The sequence below is a fragment of the Vicia villosa genome, linkage group LG7 (genome assembly GCF_029867415.1).
Source record: "Vicia villosa cultivar HV-30 ecotype Madison, WI linkage group LG7, Vvil1.0, whole genome shotgun sequence".
NCBI lineage: Eukaryota > Viridiplantae > Streptophyta > Magnoliopsida > Fabales > Fabaceae > Vicia > Vicia villosa.
The window spans coordinates 26,563,740-26,583,840 of NC_081186.1; the positions used below are offsets into that span (position 1 = coordinate 26,563,740).

Sequence of the window (20,101 nt, forward strand, 5' to 3'; positions counted from 1 at the left end):
CTTTACTGTAAACAGAGATTTAATTCAAGCTTCAACCTTGAGCTTCAAGCAAGGCACCCAAAAATAATTAATAATTAATTAGTTCCCCGAACTACATTAAGCTCTGACTTCCATTAGGGATATGTAGGCATGAGGTTCACAAGGAATCTCAGCGAGCTAATAAAATACCAAAAATAGTCAGTCTGTCTGTCTGTCTTTCTTTTATTCAATTCAATTCCTTCTCCTAATACAAAGGAGAAACTTTCCCAATAATCATTAGCAGCACAAACACATTTAGACACAGAGAAGGTTCCTGTAGAGTACTACAGATATGTAGGGTGTTTAAACACTTCCCTATGTATAACCGACCCCCCGGACTCCAGAATTTCTAGTCTAGGTGAATTCCCACACTTAGCAAACTCCTAGGGTTTAGTTGAGATCTTTTTTCCCCTTTCCTACTCGTAGGACAAATAAGAAAGTTCGTGTGATATCGTAGGAAGAACTGAAATAAAATTCCTCCCACCACGGGCGCATTCTCCTTCCAAATTTCGCGTGAAGGGTCTAGCGTGCCGTCCTCCCAAGTGAAACGGGGAGGAAAAAAAACGACACCACACCTGCTGTGCAGAAATTTCTTGAACTTTGAAAAATTATAACTTTTGATCCGTATATCCGTTCTTAGTGTCGTTCTGGGTGTTGTAAAGCAAATTAAATATTTTATATGATGAGTTGGTGGGATGGGCAGTGGCCCGACTTTTTTTTAAAATTGATTTAATTACTTGTGAAATGAAATATTGTGCATACGTATGATTCTGTGAATATGGAAATGTTTCGGTATGCCGATGGATGGTGGTTATTGTAATGGTTATCGTGATGAATGTGTAAATGATCGAATGATTGTGCAAACATGTACATACTTTGTCGATGATGAAAATGGTGAGTTATGGTGAGACGATGCGGTGCATCGAATCAGTGATATTTTTAAGTATGTTATATGTGTGCATTCATTCATGCGCATTTCGGTGCTGGATCCCGATGATATTTGGGTCAATGGTGGACATAATTCCCATTGTGTGGAATTTGTGTCGGTAGGGCCGTGTCTCGATGAGGTTTAGATCGGTCAAGTGAATTATTTCCTCGGTTTATTAATACCACATGCATAGTGTCAGTTGGTCATATGCATTGTTGTCATAACATGATTGAAATGATTTCAGTGTTATGTTTGGTGTGTATTTGTTGTGGTTGATGAATGATTATTGAAATCTGAATATATGACAAATTGGGTCAATGATATACTATGATGTTTTGTTGCTTATGATTGCATAACATTGATTAATTGTGAATGAGACTCACCCTTACTTGTTGATATTTTTCAAATTAAGGAGTAGCAGCATTAGTGCTCGGTGAGGATGAATCGTAGAGTTTATTAGTTATTTTGGGTCGTGTCGGTCATGCTCTGATCTTGTAACACTAGGGAACGATAGTTTTAGAGTTTTATGAGATTAATCTATTTTATTTGGTGTTGGATTATATTTCCATTTGTTGAATTGGCGATGTTTCCTTAATCCGATGTGATGAACATGATTATGTTTTGGTTAATCGTTTCCTAATGAAGCATGACTTCAGACTATAGTTATTTTAATTGTTTTATTTATTTGTGGCACCCTTGTTTAAATGTTTTACTCTGATTAATTATTTAATTGCCGCGGGGTTTAGAAGGGTGTTACAATATTGGTATCAGAGTAGGTCGGTCCGTCCGGCCAATTGTCGAGTCAGTTGAGTTGTGCGACAGTTGAATACTGTCAGGGTATTATCCCTTGGTACGCGTAATGTTTGTGAATCACTGTTGGTACTTGTTTGTTTTGTTGCAGGAGTTGGTTTGAGTGAAGTGGGGGAGAAGCCTTGCTTTTCGGAAGAGGTTCAGTTGAACGTTTGCAAAGAGGATTGATGTCGTGATGTTTCATAAATTGAACTTCGGCGATGGAATGTGTTGCTCAAGTTATAAGAATTTGGAAGCAAAGAGATATGATAAGGGGCTGTTTAGAATGTGATTGATTTGAAGAGGATGAGTTTTGGAGCGGAATTTCCATAAGCAAAACACAGGAAAAGTGTTGATTCATTGTGAAACTTCGAAAATTCATAACTGGAGTTCTGGACATCCAATTTGAGTTCCGTTTGAAGTGTGGAAAAGCTAACGAGATGAACTTTATTATAAAAATGGTTGCAGCAGCTGTAACATATTTAATTGTGACAGGATGATGTTGGAAAGATGTGAAGTTGCGGTTACGCTTGTTCTTAGATCTAGACTTGTTTGTTGGTACTGCACGGGATGTCAGTGTCAGAGTTGAACGGATTGAAGGAATAATTAAAAGGTTTGTTTAGAAGAAATATTAATAATTAAATGTAACATTTGAGGAGTTTTGGAGATATCGTATAGAGTGTCTCTGCATGATGTCGATGTTGCATTTCGGATGACATTAGAAAATTCATATCTTGAGTTCCGAGTGTCGGATTAATATGCCGTTTGAACCTTCGAAGAGGAGAGATTATGTTCTACCTTATAGGAGAGTTATAAATATAGTAGATTGATCCTATGAGGAAAGAGTTTGAAGTCGGTTATGGAATCGTGAAACTTGTTAAATAGGAATGCATACTACCGTGATTGTTTGAAACAAAGTTGAGTAGAACATGTTATTGGTGAATAAGTTAATGAGATGTTCGGTAATAAAGATTATTTGAGTGCCGATGGATTTTAGTGAGGAGTGAATTAGTAGTAAAGGTGAAATAAACTTTAGAACGTTTGAAGTCGTATTTGTGATGTCAAAGCAATGACATGTATAAAATAAGAATTGTAGAGGATTTCTGACACCTATTGATGTGAGGAAGACTTTGTTGAGATTGCAAGTGGAATGATATTTCGACGCGAAATATGTCATGGAATTTGGAGTAAAACCACGAGTTATGAATGTTGTTATGGTCTTTTGCTACGATGAGGATTTTGATTTGGGACAAGATGAATAGTAATGTATGAGTACATTAGTGATTCTGAAGTTGAAGAGTACTTAACAAGTGTGAATTTTTGTTGGATGAAATTAGCTTTCTTGGACGTGTGATTTCTAAAAGATGGTATAGCGGTTGATCCCACGAAGATAGAAGCGGTATCTAAATGGGAAGCTCCAAAGTCAGTATCAGAGATTCGTAGTCTTCTTGGTCTTGCAGGTTACTACAGAAAGTTCATAAAAGGATTTTCAAAGTTAGCATTGCCGTAAAATAAGTTGACAAGAAAGATTCAAGCATTTGGTTGGGATTCGAAATGTGAGGAAGGATTCCAAGAGTTGAATAAGAGGTTGACTAGTGCTCCTATCTCGATTCTGCCGAATCCGGCAGAATCGTTTGTGGTATATTGTGATGCGTCACTGATGGGTTTGGGTGGTGTATTGATGCAAAATCAGCAAGTAGTAGCTTATATGCGTCGAGACAACTTAAAGTGCATGAAAGGAATTATCCAACTCATGATTTAGAGTTGGCAGCTATGGTTTTTGTTTTGAAGTTGTGGCGACATTATTTGTATGGTTCGAGATTCGAAGTGTTTAGTGATCATAAGAGTTTGAAGTACATCTTTGATCAGAAAGGGCTTAATACGAGGCAACGGAGATGGTTAGAGTTTTTTTTAAAGATTATGATTTTGGTTTGAATTGCCATCCTGGTAAGGAAAATGTCGTGCTAATGCGTTGAGTAGGAAGTCTTTAAATATGTTGGTGCTAATGGTGAAAGGAATGGATTTAATTGAATAATTTAGAGATTTGAGTTTGGTATGTGACGACACTCCTAATAGTGTTAGATTGGGTATACTAAAGCTGACTAGTGGTATTCTTTACGAGATTAGAGAAGGTCAGAAAGCTGATGTTGAGTTGATCGATAAGATGACTTTGAATTACCAAGGTAAAGGCGGTGAATTCATAATTGACGAGAATGGTATAATGAGGTTGGGTGATCGAGTTTGTGTTCTTGATGTTTTTGAGCTTCGAAAGAATATTCTAGAACAAGGACACCGTAGTGAATTATTGAACTATGACGATGTTAATGAGTTTGAGTGCAAACTCAGAAAGGACACTATTATGTAGTAACGACAGTTTATGCTTAAATATGGTTGTCGGCTATCTATTGACAAATTGAGGACTTGATCACCCTTAATCTCTTGTTGATAGTAGACAGAATCATATAGATGGGATGATATTGTTTGTTATCTTAATGGTATAAGATGTGATGAATACTAAGCCGTGAGAATAATCACTCACCATGGTGTGTGAACTTATGAAGAAGTGAATATGAAAGAGTGCAACATATTGGACGGTGACTTAAGACGGGTAATCAAAGTTGCACAGCGAAAGTGTGATGTTGAGTGGTGTTATGAGTACTACTCGTGGGCAGTGAGGAATTAATATGTCGGAAGCCTACGTAGAGAACATGTATCGATCTATATGTTGGATTCAGGATCTAGTGGATGTAAGGATGTTGTACCGGAGAATTAGAACCCTTTTGAATAATTGCCGAGATGATGAATATGTTATTGTGGTTGTACGTAGTTAACGAGTATGTATTCAACGAAGTTAAGACGATGAGATGATACTATATGATGCTATAATAATTTTGCGCTGTTGTAAGGTGTTATTGTAGATTTCAAGATATAATGAGGAATTATACTCTATGAAGGACGAAGTTGATTTAACTCTTAGAGAAGAGTGTGACTCAGTTTGAGTTATTTTGTTAGCAATGGTATATTGAGGATGATGAGTGTGATTATAACTACTTGTGTGTACTCGTTACGATGGTTGGAATGTTTTAATAGATGTAGTAACTCCGGATTCTGTTTTTGAGTGCGTGTAACTATTGCTAAGTGGTAAATTAGTACCATGTATGGTAAAGGAGGATTTTAAACGAATGAGTAAAGAGAGTCGGAATTAGGTAAAACTAAGAAATCTAATTGGTGATGATGATTGTAATGAGTAATTAGAATAGTGCAGCAAAAGCGGAATGTAACGTGTAGGATAATTGCTGGTGTGACTTGAGAGGAGTCAGATAGTTTAAATTCAATGGTATAGGAATATTATTATTGAGTTTCTTGAGGGAAGCAGTTGGTGAAAAGTGTAAGTATTATTTTATCGCTCAGATGTAAAAGTGTGTCTAAGGTTGGTACGTTCGGTAGATGGAATGGATTACTGCAGTGTTATTCAGGTGTGATCATACCATGGAATGTGTAATTATATTATTCAATTATTGGGCGTATTGTATGGGTCGCACCTCGACGTTTCATTGTCGTTAACCTTTTGGAGATATAGCGAGTGGTACACCTTTGGGGTGGTCGAATGCGACGTAAGAGCTGAGATTGAATGCATGAGACATGCTTTCTGTTGGTTATGTAAGATGATTTGAGGATCGACTAGGGAAATGTTACCTGGGAACTGGAGAGTCAGATGAAGGACTCATATCCGGAACTTTTCACTTAAAGTATGTTTTCGAGGACGAAAACTCTCTTTGTGGGGGAGAGTTGTAATGCCCCATATTTTTTAATTTTAATTTAATCGGAAATTAAATTATTATTTAGAATTATTTAGTATTTTCGTTGAGCTATTTGGAGGAATTATGGAATATTGGTCTTTAGGCCAAGTGTAGTATTTAGTAATCAAGGGGTGTAAAGTTGTTGAGCCCATTACTAAATTATGTTATGTTTTCATAAAACAAGGAAATAAGATGAAATTGAGAAATAGAGGAGAAAAACCTAAGAGAGAGAGAGAGAGAGAGAGAGAGAGAGAGAGAGAAGAAGAACTCATGGACAAAACCTATTTTCGTATTCATGGTGCAGTCCTTACAAAATGAGTCATAACATTCTGCTCGTAGCTCCAAATCAGGTCATTCTTGAAGATTCGGATTCTACAAGAAATTTCCTTCGATTTGATATATTAATTTGTTTCAAGGAAGTTTTTGAGGGAGATAAGCGAGTTTGAAGATTGGAGATTCTTGCTGAATTTGAAGAAAGAGGGCTTACGGGTTTGATAGAGAAGAAGGGTAAAAGTCTAGATTCTTGGCTAAGGTAAGGGGGGCTCTTCCGGTTAATTTTTATCATGCGATTATAGGTTATAGAATGGATTAAGATATGATTCGATTCGATTGAGTATATTGGGATTGGGATTGTAGGTTTAGGGAAATTGATGAGATTGCATGAATTGTTGATTGATAAATGTATTTTATTGATGTTTGATGATGTATGATGATGTTTGTGATGATTTCTTACCTCTAAATGATGTTTAGAAACGGTTTGTAGTGGTGGATGTGTGAAATCGCGGGTGTGTCACAGACTTGAGAATCTGCAGAATCGCACGTCCGCTAAGCGGCCCCTGGCTCGCTAAGCGGATGCCGTTCGTTTTTCAAAAAAAATAAAAGGGCTCGCTAAGCGAAGCTAGTCCACTAAGCGGAAGTCCCAACGTAGTTCGATTCTTCCATAAGCCGCAGGTGTGTCGCTTAGTGGACCCTGTTGTGCAGAAATTTTTGGAACTTTGAAAAATCATAACTTTTGATCCGTATATCCTTTCTTAGTGCCGTTTTGGGTGTTGTAAAGCAAATTAAATATTATATATGATGAATTGGTGGGATGGTAAGTGGCTTGACATATTTTTAAAATTGATTTAATTTCTTGTAAAATGAAATATTGTGCATACGTATGATTGTGTGAATATGGCAATGTTTCGGTATGATGATGGATGGTGGTTATTGTTATGGTTATTATGATAAATGTGTAAATAATCAAATGATTGTGCAAACATGTACATACTTTGTCGGTGATGAAATTGGTGAGTTATGATAAGACGATGTGGTGCATCAGATCGATGATGGTTTTAAGTATGTTATATGTGTGCATTCATTCATGCGCATTTCGGCGATGGATCCCGGTGATGTTTGGATCAATGGTGGACATAATTCCCATTGTGTGGAATTTGTATCGCTAGGGCCGTATCTCGATGAGGTTTAGATCGTTCAGGTAAATTATTTCAACGGTTTATTGGTACCACAAGCATAGTGTCAATTGCTTATATGCATTGTTGTCATAACATGATTGAAATGATTTCAGTGTTATGTTTGGTGTGTATTTGTTGTGGTTGATGAATGATGAATGATGATTGAAATCTGAATATATGACAAATTGGGTGAATGATATATTATGATGTTTTGTTGCTTATGAATGCATAACATTAATTAATTGTGAATGAGACTCACCCTTAGTTGTTGACATTTTTCAGAGTAAGGAGTAGCGACATTAGTGCTCGGTGAGGATGACTCGTAGAGTTTATCCGTTATTTTAAGTCGTGTCGATCATGCTCTGATCTTGTAACACTGGGGAACGATAGTTTTAGAGTTTTATGAGATTACTCTATTTTATTTAGTGTTGGATTATATTTCCATTGGTTGTATTGGCGATGTTTCCTTATTCCGGTGTGATGAACATGATTATGTTTTGGTAAATCGTTTCCTAATGAAGCATGACTTCAGACTATAGTTGGTTTAATTGATTTATTTAATTTTGGCACCCTTTTTAAAATGCTTTACTCTGATCATTTATTTAATTGCCGCGGGGTTTAGCAGGGTGTTACAATAATGGTATCAGAGCAGGTCGGTCCGTCTGGCCAATTGTCGAGTCAGTTGAGTTGCACGACAGTTGAATAATATCGGCGTATTATCCCTTGGTACGCGACATGTGAGTGAATCAATGTCGGTACTTGTTTGTTTTGTTGCAGGAGTTGGGTTGAGCGAAGTGGGGGAGAATCTGCTAGAAGAAAATTAACGTACAATTCCACGTATTTTTTTAAATTTAGGTTTTCAATTATTTAAAATCTCTAAACAGTTAAATGTATATAATATCTACCTAATTCTTAAATCAAGTTTAGTTTAGAGTTACATGGAGAAAATCCCTTACCTTAATGTGTTTCCCTTTGTATTGGAATTACTCTTAAGGCTCTAGCATTTGATCACCCGAACCACACTTTCAAGAATACTTTAGAGAACAAAATCGAAACGAAATAGAAGAGTTACTGGTGTTGAAAAATGAACGGTGAGTAGAAATTGTTTAATGAGAGATTTTTATTTCAGTCTTGTAGAGAGTTTATACCAGAATAAAGTTTAAAATGGAAGTTAAGAGAAAAGTGAAGGATCGTGTAGTTCTAAAAATTAGGAGAATATTGAGTTAGTCTAAGACTTATAAGTGAAGAGAGAGAGAGAAAGAGTTGGACTGATTCTAATTTCCTAATTTTACTTTTATTTTTAATTATTATTATTATTATTATTATTATTATTATTATTATTATTGTTGTTGTTGTTGTTATTCCACATGCTATAAACCTAAACCTAACCATGACAAAGCATATATACGTCATATCCCCTTTTCCATTTACTTATTTTTTTCTTCTTTAAGCCACCACCTCATCACTCTTATTATTCTTTAAAGGATTATTTATTTAAAAAAAATACCACATTAAAATACTTTTATATTTATAATTATAAAAATAATAAAATCACAAATATAATGATCACTCTTAACACTAATTATAAAATATAATAAATTTATTTATAAATTTAACCGAACACATTTAATATTGATATTACTAATTTATTAAATTAATTATAGCTAAAAAAATAATTAAAATATAGCAATAGAAATAAATAATTAAATTTTAACAATACTTATAAGACTTATTGTTGATTAAATAATGAATCAGTAAAATTTTATTAAAAGAATATATTTAATGTATAGAAAATATCGGGATGTTACACATTACAACTTTAAGGTAACAAATTTTTAACTTCAAACAAATATAGCATCTTTCTCCCACATAAAACAACTTAAAATTCTAGAAACTTAATAAAAACCAACAGTAAAGAAAACATGCGCTTATTCCCCCGAGTGCTACGTATCAGAGCAACGACACCGACTCGAACTAATCAAGGTAGACAACCTTCACTTTAGATTACATGCACGTTACCCACATAGAGACAACATAACAACAGAAGGGGTGAGATATCTTACAATATAATTGAGCGTATGAAAAATACTATACTAGAATCATATCAAGTAAAATCACCACTTCACAAACTGCAAACAACGTTTATTATCACACAATCATCAACACAAGCTACCAATAAAATTCATTATGAACAACACAAATATGCAACATGAGATGCAACTTATTATAAAGCACATGCATGTGGTACTGTAATACGGTGAACTGACTTTAAAGAAATGTCGCGGTAAGCAAGAGTCGCCACCGACTTTTATTTTATCCAATATATAGAAAGGCTAAAAGAACAGAAAAAGACCTTTTAAAAAGATTTTGAGTTCGGGGGGTAAGTTATACAAAGGGAAGGTTTAAGGCACCCTTTGCATCCATGGTTTTCCATGGGCTCTTAATTGCTTGGCTCACTTGTTTTTAAAAATGTTTGTAATGTGAATAAGAAAAGATTTTGAGGAAGAACTTTAGCTTGTAAATAAGCGTAGTCTTTTTGAATTTGATTTTGAGGATAAGTGAGAAAAAAGATTTTGAATTTGAATTGAGCAAGCAATTAAAAGTTACCTACCCTAAGTTTGAAAAATCGTTCTTTTAGCTTTTCAGTTTGAAAGGGCTATCCATACCATAAAGAGGGTAGGAAGTCCTTTCATTGGATGTTGAAGGGTCATCGAGGATTATCGTTCGCCATAAGACTGACCCTGCCATAAAGAGGGTAAGTAGTCTAAGGGAAGGATATAATAGTCATTTTAAGGCAACATGCGAGGATACCTTAGCAATTGGGACAATCATCATGTTTTACCGAGGCAACTTCGAGGGACCTGATGATTTTTATTCTTTAAGGCAAACCTTGCTTTAGGTATCCTCGGAATCGAGGGACTTGACTATTTTAAAGGCATAATTAGTAAGGCAACAGGCAACAAGGCACCAAGAAGGGTTACCCTAAAGGTGTGTGGGTGCACAATCACGTGATTCAGTTCAAATATTTTATCTTGTAAATAATGTTAGCTACATTCGATTAATTATCTTGCACTCCCTAGGATTACTAACCACGCAGTTAATATCATACAGGAATTAAAAGGGCAGAAAATAAAAGTCTACGCTATTACAATAAACACCTGTAGGCAGAAAAATAAAGGCAGAAAGTAAAAACCAAAATCTATTACCGTAAACACCTACAAATGAAAAGAGGCAAAAATAATAACATCCCTAGGCTATTACAAGGCTTTGGGGCAGTTACAATAATATTGCAAGAATTAAATTAGGCAAGGCAATTGGCATAAGGCGAACCCAAATGGGGAACAAGTTAACCATGTTAATAGAATAAATAAAGGCAAGGCAAAAATTAAAGGCAAATAAACACAAGTTAAAATTAAAAGGAAAAGGTTTTTTTTGAAAAGGGGCGAACCCTGATTTTAAATCAAATCCTATTTTAATAAGAGATAAAAAGGGTTAGTAAAAACAATCAAGTTAATGGACAACATTTACCTAAGGGAGAAACAAACCTACAGTTAATGGACAAACCCTACCTCTTGTTTATTTATGGTTTCTTTTATTAAAGTTAAACCTAAAATTTATTAAAATTATTTTCCTAAACTCTAATTGATTATTAAGAACCAAATTAATTAATTAACCTAATTAAAATAATTATACCCTAATTTCTAATTAGTTTAATCTAAAAAACATATTTATTGAATTAATTAAAACTATTTAACCTTAAATTAATTATCTAAATATATTATCTAAATATCTAACCTAAAAGCTAGTGAATAATGAAATTAGTGATAAAAAAATACATACATGGGCTAGGGTGAAAACTGAAACAGCATGTGTGAAGAGCAAGACAATAGGCCCAAAGCTGCAGAAAGGTGAGATCCAGTGTGGTGAAGTTCCAATGTTCCATGGTAGATACGCGCATCCGAGTGCGTTAGATTGTGTTGGCAATTGATCCAACGGTTAATGCTTAAGGGTGCATGATATTCCTCCCCAGAATAAGGGCGCTAGATCTGCAAGTAAATAGAGAAATAAATCTTAGGCTTAAATGCACTTTTGACCCCCCTATTTTCATTATTTTTAACTTTTGAACCCCCTTTTACAAAACTCAGCCTTTCAGTCCCCAAACTTACTTACTTTTGGCAATTTTTGAGCCCCCCACCAGAATTGCATATGTGGAGTGTTTTAGTGATGACATGGAAGGGTGACCAAGCTGCCACGTAATATAAATCATTTATGTTATTATTTTTAATTGAAAATAGTTTTTCTGAAAATTCATTAATTCCAATCATTTGCTGAAAAGGTAAGTTAATAAACAAAACCCTAAATTGTTGAACCAACCCCAAATTCATCTATCTGAAAACCCACCCACTTCATCTCCTACCTCTCGAACCCTACTTCTCACATATCCTTCAAACGCTCTGAACACTCAAACACTCGTATCCTTCAAAACCTAAGGCAGTTGCAGAGATGGCACAAAGCGACGACGCAGGGACCGGTAACCACAGTGGCGACATTCCACCCATTCCTCTTTCATCGAAGAACAAAGAAGATGTCAGATTTTGTTCGAGGTTAGTCACGATTCCCATCTATTTTGCCCTAATTTAATCTTCTTCTATTGTCTGTTTGTTATAGACTGATTGTTAGCATTGTCCTTTCAGACCAGTTCAGAGTCAAACCATTAAGCTTAGAATTCATCATATGGGAGAGTTAGTAGATCATCCTGTTAAATGGTATGTTAATGGATTAGTGTCTGAGATGGATTGGCTGTGGGATACAGATTACATGTCATATATGCAGTTTGAAAAATTGATCAGAAAAGAGGGATATAGGAATATCAAATGCATGTGGTATTGGAACCCTAAGTATAGTTTTAGTCGTGGTCTTAGACCTCTTAACTGTGATGGTGATGTTCTTAAGTTAATTGAGGACTTAAAAGGATTTGACTTGGTGGATATTTATGTTGAGCATACAGTAGAAGTGTTAGGGGATGAAGACATAGTAGATCATTATGATGATGATGGTGGCCCAAATTGTGCTGAGGATGAGGTTGATAGTGATGTTGAAGTTGTAAAGGATGCTGATATGCCTAAGAATAAGAATGTTGTTGCAAGTGACAATGAAATGGATGTGAATGAAGCTGACATAGGAGATGTGGATACTGAACATGTTGAGACTGAACATGTTGAGACTGAACATGTTGAGACTGAACATGTTGATGTTGGAATAGAAGATGATGAAGAAGATGAAGACTATGTGGCTGATACTGAGATAGGCAGTTTATCTGATGAAGACTTAGAATGCAGTGATGACTATGTGGAAGAAACTGAGGATTTGGATTGGACATCAGTGATGCAATGTGATGAGGATCATGATAAGGCTAGAAAAAGTGATGAGGATGATGATTCTGATGTGCTGCATACTCCTAATGGTAGTGGTGATGATGAGGAACTTGAAAAGTTTCCTTCTTATAAAAGAGGTGAGTCATCAAAGTTTGAGCTTGGTATGGTGTTCAGTAACAAAGAAATGGTGAAGGATGCTGTCAAAGACTATGGTATGGAGAACAACAAAAATGTTGTCATAAAGAAGAATGAGGCAAAGAGAATGGTGATTAAATGTATGGAAGGATGCAATTTTCACATGAGAGTTAGTAAGAGGGTGGGGAATCAGTATTGGCAAGTGGTGAGTTTAATAGATGAACATAATTGTGCTAGGACTCCTTATAATAGACAAGCAAAGACTAACTGGTTGGCTAAGAAGTTTGGCCACATTCTGAGGCACAACCCTGACATGAAACCAGCAGGATTGGTTGCCCAAGCTCTTGATAGATGGGGAGTAAAGTTATCACATGATCAGGCTTATAGGGCTAAAAGGAGGGCCATGGATATGTTGCAAGGGGCTGGTATGGAACAATTTCAACATTTGAGGAGGTATGCCCAAGAATTGTTGAAATCCAACCCTAACAGTACTGTTGTGATTAGGTGTGCAGACTCAAATGAAGGCCCTGTTTTTGAAAGAATCTATGTATGTCTAGAGGCTTGCAAGTATGGGTTTGCAAAATTCTGTAGGCCATTAATAGGGTTGGATGCTTGTTTTTTGAAAGGTGATTTTGGAGGTCAGTTGATGGCAGCAGTTGGGAGAGATGGAAATAATAAGATTATGCCTATTGCATATGCTGTGGTGGAGGCTGAGACAAGAGATTCTTGGGATTGGTTCATCAAACTTCTATTGGAAGACTTGGAAGCTATAAACCAAAGAGCATATGCTTTTATCTCAGACCAACAAAAGGTACATTCAAACTTGTAATTATTTACCATTTTTTGAATCTTGATGTGTTGAGATTACTTATCATTCAAACATGTATATGTTGAGATTACTTATCATTCAAACTTGTTTTCATTATATGGCAGGGATTAATACCAGCAATTCAAAGTGTGAGTGCTCATGTTGAGCAACGCATATGTGTGAAGCATCTATATGGGAATTGGAAGAAGAAGAATCCTGGTCTTGAATTCAAAGAGGTTATGTGGAGTGCAGCAAGAGCTACAACTGTACCATCATGGGAAAGGGCAATGTTAAAGATGAAAGGCATGAAAGAAACTGCATGGAAGGAGATGGTGGATGTCCCTGCAACTTATTGGAGTCGGTCCCACTTCAAAACCTATTCCAAATGTGACCTCCAGGTAAATAACATGTGTGAAGCTTTTAATAGGGCTATTTTAGAATATAGGGATAAGCCAATAATCACTCTATTAGAGGGGATTAAGCATTACATCACTAAGAGGATAGCTAAGATGAAAGAGCTAGTGAATACCTACAGTGGTGATATATGTCCTAGAATACAAATGGTGCTAGAAAAAAACAAGAGGAATGCAGCACATTGGACTCCCACATGGCATGGTGATGATGACATGGCCATATATGGTGTCACTAATGGAATTGATACATATGTTGTTAACCTCAAGCAAGAGACTTGTGCATGTAGGAAATGGGATTTAACTGGCATCCCTTGTAGCCATTCTATCACATGTATTTGGCAAAACAAGAAAAAACCTGAAGACTATGTTTCTGAATATTACAGGTACACCATTCTATCACATGTATTTAAGTTAGTAAATATATATCTTAATCTATGTGTTAATCTAAATGTGTTTGACTTTTACAGGAAGGACAATTTCAAGAACATCTATTCACACATCATTTACCCCACTAATGGTCCACAATTGTGGCCTTTAGATAATCAGTCCACCATGAATCCACCCATTATGCGAAGGGCAATAGGTCGTCCCAAGAAAATGAGGAACAAAGCTAATGATGAACCAAGACTAAAGCATGTACTGCCCAGGAAACTTGCAACAGTTACTTGTCATAAATGTGGAGGAATGGGACATAACAAGAGAAGCTGCAAAGGCAAGACAGCTGCTGATAGAGCCATCCCAAAAGGGGGAAACAAGAAGAAGATTGCTGGTGGACAGAAGAAGAAAACAAAGCCAAATGAAGAGGAGATTGGAAACTCATCCCAAGCACCAATGGCTACACAACCATCTCAACAGTAGTGCCAAGAAGATTACTTGTATTTTGGATCACTTGTATTTTGGATAATTAGTATTTTGGTTAAGTTGTATTATGGTGTAATCTAGTATTTTGGATAACCTACTTCTGTCATGAATTTGGTATTATGGTGTACTTGTAATGAACAACCTACTATTTTGGATAACCTAGTATTATGCCAATTAAATGAAGTTGCAATTCTGTCATATGGTATATATTTCAATTACTGTCAAATGGTATTATGTATATATTTCAATTACTGTCAAATGGTATTATTGCAATTCTGTCATTTGGTATTATGTATAGATTTTGTACAGTTATGGTTAACTAGTAGAAGTGTGATGGTTAACTAGGGATTACAGGTCCAATTATGTACAGATTTTGTACAAGTCCAATTATGGTAAACTAGTAGAAGTGTGATGGTTAACTATGGATTACATTTTGTACAGGTCCAATTATGGTAATATTACAGGTCCAAATATGTACATATTACAGGTCCAGATATGTACATATTACAGGTCCAGATTTTGTTCAAAAGTACAGATTACATGAAGAAGATTTTGTTCAAAGTATGTTCAATATTTGGTATGGACTGATAACAATGATAAACAGATAACATTGATATTGATTTAACAGATAACATATAACATTGAGATTGCATAACAGATGGTATTGACCACCAATTTGGTATTGACTTAACAAATAACATCTAACATTCAAACTTGCAGACACATTACAATAGTCTTGCAACATACAGATTACAACAACCTAATACTAATGCTACCAACACTGCACACAAGAATAATAACAATCAAAATCTTCAAATTCTTGATCTTTATTTTCAAATCCTTAATCTGCTTATTCATCTCTTCTTCTACTTTCTTCCCTTCTTCAATAGTCACCTTTGCACTATTCAGTCTCTGATTTAGTGTAGAAATCATATCCTTTGCTCTTGCTCCCATCTCTTCATCGTACCAAACAAAATGGTTGCATCGTTTGGACCCTTGGATCTACAGACGAGAGTATACGGTATGAGTTTCAATGTTTAGAAGAAAAAAGGGAAAAGCTGATGAAGTTTGGTATAAACTAACCTTGTACATCCCACACCCATAAAAACGGCGTCCTGGGTTAGCATCTGTCCACGAAGTCATCAAGGGTGCATCCAGACCACATCTGCATTCTCCGTGGACAAAGGAAGCTTTGCTGCGATTACTTGCTACAGAACAACGGGACATGGTCGAACGAGAAGAAGGAGCTTTGCTGCGATTCCAACCCTAACTGAAGAACAATGAATGAAGAAGAAGGGAAGAAGACGAAGGTAAGAAGACGAAGGGAAGAAGCAGAAGGGAAGAAGAGGAACTCGTTTCAATTTTAGGGTTCAAAAAACACAAATTCCATTTAACAAACTTCATCATTTATTAAATTGGAATAATATAATTAAAAATATTGGGTTAAATGATTTATATTACGTGGCAGCTTGGTCACCCTTCCATGTCATCACTAAAACACTCCACATATGCAATTCTGGTGGGGGGCTCAAAAATTGCCAAAAGTAAGTAAGTTTGGGGACTGAAAGGCTGAGTTTTGTAAAAGGGGGTTCAAAAGTTAAAAATAATGAAAATAGGGGGGTCAAAAGTGCATTTAAGCCTAAATCTTAAACAAAACAACAACAAAAACTTGCAGACGCGAGGGCTCGAGCATGCATCCGTCCCCACCAAAGCCTTTGGGAATGTACTCCTTCCACTGAGCCTTTATTCATGCGCTGTTAACAATTTAACCAATAAACATTATATAAAAAAGCAAAACGCTCAAAATTTAAATTCAAAAGGCGCGCGACGAGCCTTCTTCTTCGTGTGAAAATCTGCAAAAATGAAACATTTCTAGCCACGGTTTTTTATGCGTGGCTATAACCTCATGCTCATCAAACCTACAAATCACGGCCAAGAAATACCAAACAATAATACACATTAGTTGAACATCATTCCCTGAGCACGAAAATGTAATCAATTTGGGTTAATCGGGTCTCTAATCGTATAGCCCTAAATTAGAGCTTCGAAACCCTAGCCATGGCATCAATCCAAACCTGCACTTAAAATGCAATTAAACTGCCCAGAAAGCATCAATACATCATCACAAACATAAATATATGGTCTAATCACGTTAAAAGGGTACGTATGTACGAAATCGAATCTGCAAAAACTTGAGGCAAATCGTGACTTTATGGGATGATCTTCACTGTGTCTTGGTCATCGATGAAGGGTAGGTTATGCTCAGAAAATGCAAGAGAATCGATTTGGATGTTTGGCTTGGCCTGAATCCGACTGCAACTCAGAAAATGATTTTGATTTTTTCCACTTTTCACGAGTTCGGTTAGAGTTTTTCTGCCTCCCTCTCCCTTTTCAACATTTGGAATCCTTGTGAATATATAAGGCATCAGATTAGGTTAACAAAATTGAGATCAATCTTTGGAATTATCATGGAGAGATTTGATTTTCCAATCACATGAAACTTGCCAATTTTGAACAAGATTTCTTTATAGAATCTGCTTCATACAATTTGCAAATTATTTTGGACATCAAATATCACTCAAATTCAAGCCTATGTGTTTTAAATATTTTATTTCATGATTTATCTAATTTATCTTTGATTTTCTATGAATAAAAAATTAAAACAATAAATTAATAAATAGGAAAATAAAATCATGATGAAGTATGAATGAATTTAAAGGCCCTATTTAAGGTCATGGGCATATTTAGAATCCAAATAATGGGCCCATTAGTCCAAAAATCTCAAATTTACTCAAGTTAACCCTTATGTATTTCTCATATTTTAGCCAACTTCAACAAGTCATAACTCCTTCAATATGTATCATATTGAGATGATTTAGGACTTTTTGGAAAGTCCAAGATGTCCTCTACAGGCCACTTTGAAAGCTTTTTTGCATTAGGAGATTTTATTTTGATGATATGGCCCTTGACAGAAAACATCTTTTTGCGAGCTTCTAGAAGGACCTATAAAGTTTTGGCTCATATCTCTTATGTGGAAGCATTTCTTGACCTTGGGCCCAACATCAAAGTTGTAGAGATTCAAATTTCCTTGAGTATGAGCTTTGGTTGAGGAATTTATGAAAAAGTATGAGAGAGAGATATGGCTGGTCAAAGTTGGGTTGACTTTCTCCTAGAAACCCTAATTTAGAAACTTGTCCTTTTTATGATTTCTGAGATCTCCTTGATGAATCATGATCAACCTTTGATCAAATGATGAATCTAACATTAAAATGTTGATGTTGACCAAAAATCAAGAGTTTTGACTGTACTTTGACCACAGTTGACTTCTAGGTCAAACTAGTCGACTGTTGATCATTTGGGTCATTGACCGAGCAATCCTTTGAGTCAAGGCTTGACATGTGCCATAGAGATAGTTTGAAAAATCAAAGGTCATATGAAATCCATTGGAGACTTTGATTCATTGATTTTCTTTAGAGAGTTCAAAACCCTAGTTCATTAAGCCCTTGTCTAGGAGGATGTATCTTTGAGCCTTGAACTTTGGTATGAGCTTGAATAGGAGAAAGAGATGGGCAAATTCTGGGGTATGACAGGTACCAATGGAGCAGAACTCCCATTGTAAAAATGGAGCAAAACTAATATGTCAATTAATAAAGGCATCAACAAGGCATAAGCCTTCAACTTCAACGTGGTTGCCAATCTAGGCCAACTTGTTATGTTATGTATGCGACTATTCAATAGCAACTTAACAGGAATTCAAGACTGCCCATAAGCCTGCAACTTAACAACAATTATACAACGTTGGCATAAGCCTACAACTTATCAAAAAATTAATAACAACAAATACTACAACATTGGCATAAGCCTACAACTTAATAATCATAATTCAACGGAAGTAACACAACACAATTTATCACCTGCAAATTCCCAATTTAAGACAAGTATATAACACACTGAATCAACCATAATAAGCTACAAACAAACCACATAATTATTCGGACTATTTCGACTATTTCCAGTTAATTAATTATCGGTCAAAAATTCTATTATTTCTACTTTGTGCTAAAGTACTTATTAACTCTGTTAAATTAATCGTCTACTAAAATTACCAACATTTATGCTTTTAACTTAACTAAAACAGTAAAAATTAACCTGCTATATATTCAATACATTCTGCTATTTAATAAATAGTATTATTTCTGCTAAATACTACTAGTCAATTACTCCTACTGATAATTCTCTGCTCAATTATTTATGCTAAGACAACTAATACTGCCATTCGTATACTACACAGAATACTCTGCTATTTTTCGGCTACTGAAACACTGCTACATTTACTAACTCTGTAACTTATTATTAAAGTAACTCATCTCTCTTAACAAATAATGAAGAAGAAGAATTAGACTAATGACAGCTGTCCATTTTAGATTGGTTTTAGTTGAGTTGTTAGTTACCTTTTCAGTTAGGTTAGTTACAGTTTATAGTTTGCTATATATAGACTTGTGTAACTAATGTAACTAACTTCTCTACAATGAATAATAGAATCTTCTTCTTCTCTTTTGATCTTCTTCATTCTCATGCTAGTTATAAGTAGTTCAAGATCTTCATCAATGGTGTTTACCATTGCTTAGATGGTATCAGAGCAGGTTCAACCTGCTCTACTTCCGCTGCATACGATTGTTGAAATTGCTTATCTTTCTTCTTGAGTCCTTTTCTTCTGTGATTGATTCTTATTGAATCAGATTTTTGTGTTTCGATTCTTTCTCGAAACTATTGTCTTGATTCAGTTCCCTATTTCGATTCTTTCTCGAAATACATTGTTATTCATTGTAGTTGAATCATCTTTTGTTGAAGATTCACATTTGGTTGAACCCTAACCATGACGAGAGGCACTGGTGGTAGTGCTAAAGTTGTTGATACGCTTGATCCATACTATGTTCATCCATTAGAAAACTCTGCAACTGTGTGTGTAACACCGGTACTATCGGGAGAAAATTATCATGCTTGGTCTATGAAGATGAAGCGAGCATTAGCGATGAAAAACAAGTATCAATTTCTTGACGGATCCATAGAAGTTCCAGATGCTAATGATCTCAACTTCAGAGCATGGCAACGATGCAATAATCTGGTACACACTTGGATTATCAATGCCATTAATCCATCAATTACACAAAGTGTTGTGTTCATTGACAATGCAATTGACATGTGGAATGATCTTAAAGATAGGTTTATGAGAGGTGATAGAATACGGGTTGCTCAGTTGCACCAAGAGATTTCAAATCTGAAACAAGGAACCAACAAGGTTTCAAATTATTTTATTGATTTGAGAAGTTTATGGGAGGAATTTGATTAGTACAGGCCTATGCCAAATTGTACCTGCAGAGTTGCTTGCATGTGCTTAGCTATGAGGGATAGTCGTGCTTATAGAGCTGAAGACAGAATCATTCAATTTCTGATTGGTTTGAATGAAGAATATCATGAAGTTGTATCTCAAGTCTTGTTAATGGATCCCCTACCTCAGAT

At 35.5% G+C, this 20,101-nt stretch overlaps 2 protein-coding genes across 2 annotated transcripts; one reads left to right on the forward strand and one right to left on the reverse strand.

Moving 5' to 3' along the window:
- The first annotated feature begins 11,331 nt into the window (after window positions 1-11,331).
- LOC131620408 (uncharacterized) lies at window positions 11,332-14,763 on the forward strand. The gene is made up of 4 exons (XM_058891477.1): window positions 11,332-11,593; window positions 11,684-13,310; window positions 13,433-14,103; window positions 14,188-14,763. The coding sequence occupies exons 1-4, from the start codon at window positions 11,493-11,495 to the stop codon at window positions 14,576-14,578; spliced, it is 2,790 nt and encodes a 929-aa protein (XP_058747460.1). The 5' UTR covers window positions 11,332-11,492; the 3' UTR covers window positions 14,579-14,763.
- Window positions 14,764-14,796: 33 nt separating this feature from the next.
- On the reverse strand, window positions 14,797-16,293 carry LOC131620409 (uncharacterized). The gene is made up of 2 exons (XM_058891478.1): window positions 15,665-16,293; window positions 14,797-15,583 (listed from the first exon to the last, which is right to left on the reverse strand). The coding sequence occupies exons 1-2, from the start codon at window positions 15,806-15,808 to the stop codon at window positions 15,332-15,334; spliced, it is 396 nt and encodes a 131-aa protein (XP_058747461.1). The 5' UTR covers window positions 15,809-16,293; the 3' UTR covers window positions 14,797-15,331.
- Between the last annotated feature and the right edge of the window lie 3,808 nt (window positions 16,294-20,101).

Coding starts and splice junctions, on each gene's coding strand:
- LOC131620409 (XM_058891478.1), bottom strand. CDS start 15,808: ATGTCCCGTTGTTCTGTAGCAAGTAATCGCAGCAAAGCTTCCTTTGTC. Junction 15,584..15,664: donor ATGGGTGTGGGATGTACAAG/GTTAGTTTATAC, acceptor TCTCGTCTGTAG/ATCCAAGGGTCCAAACGATG.
- LOC131620408 (XM_058891477.1), top strand. CDS start 11,493: ATGGCACAAAGCGACGACGCAGGGACCGGTAACCACAGTGGCGACATT. Junction 13,311..13,432: donor TTATCTCAGACCAACAAAAG/GTACATTCAAAC, acceptor ATTATATGGCAG/GGATTAATACCAGCAATTCA. Junction 14,104..14,187: donor TATGTTTCTGAATATTACAG/GTACACCATTCT, acceptor TGACTTTTACAG/GAAGGACAATTTCAAGAACA.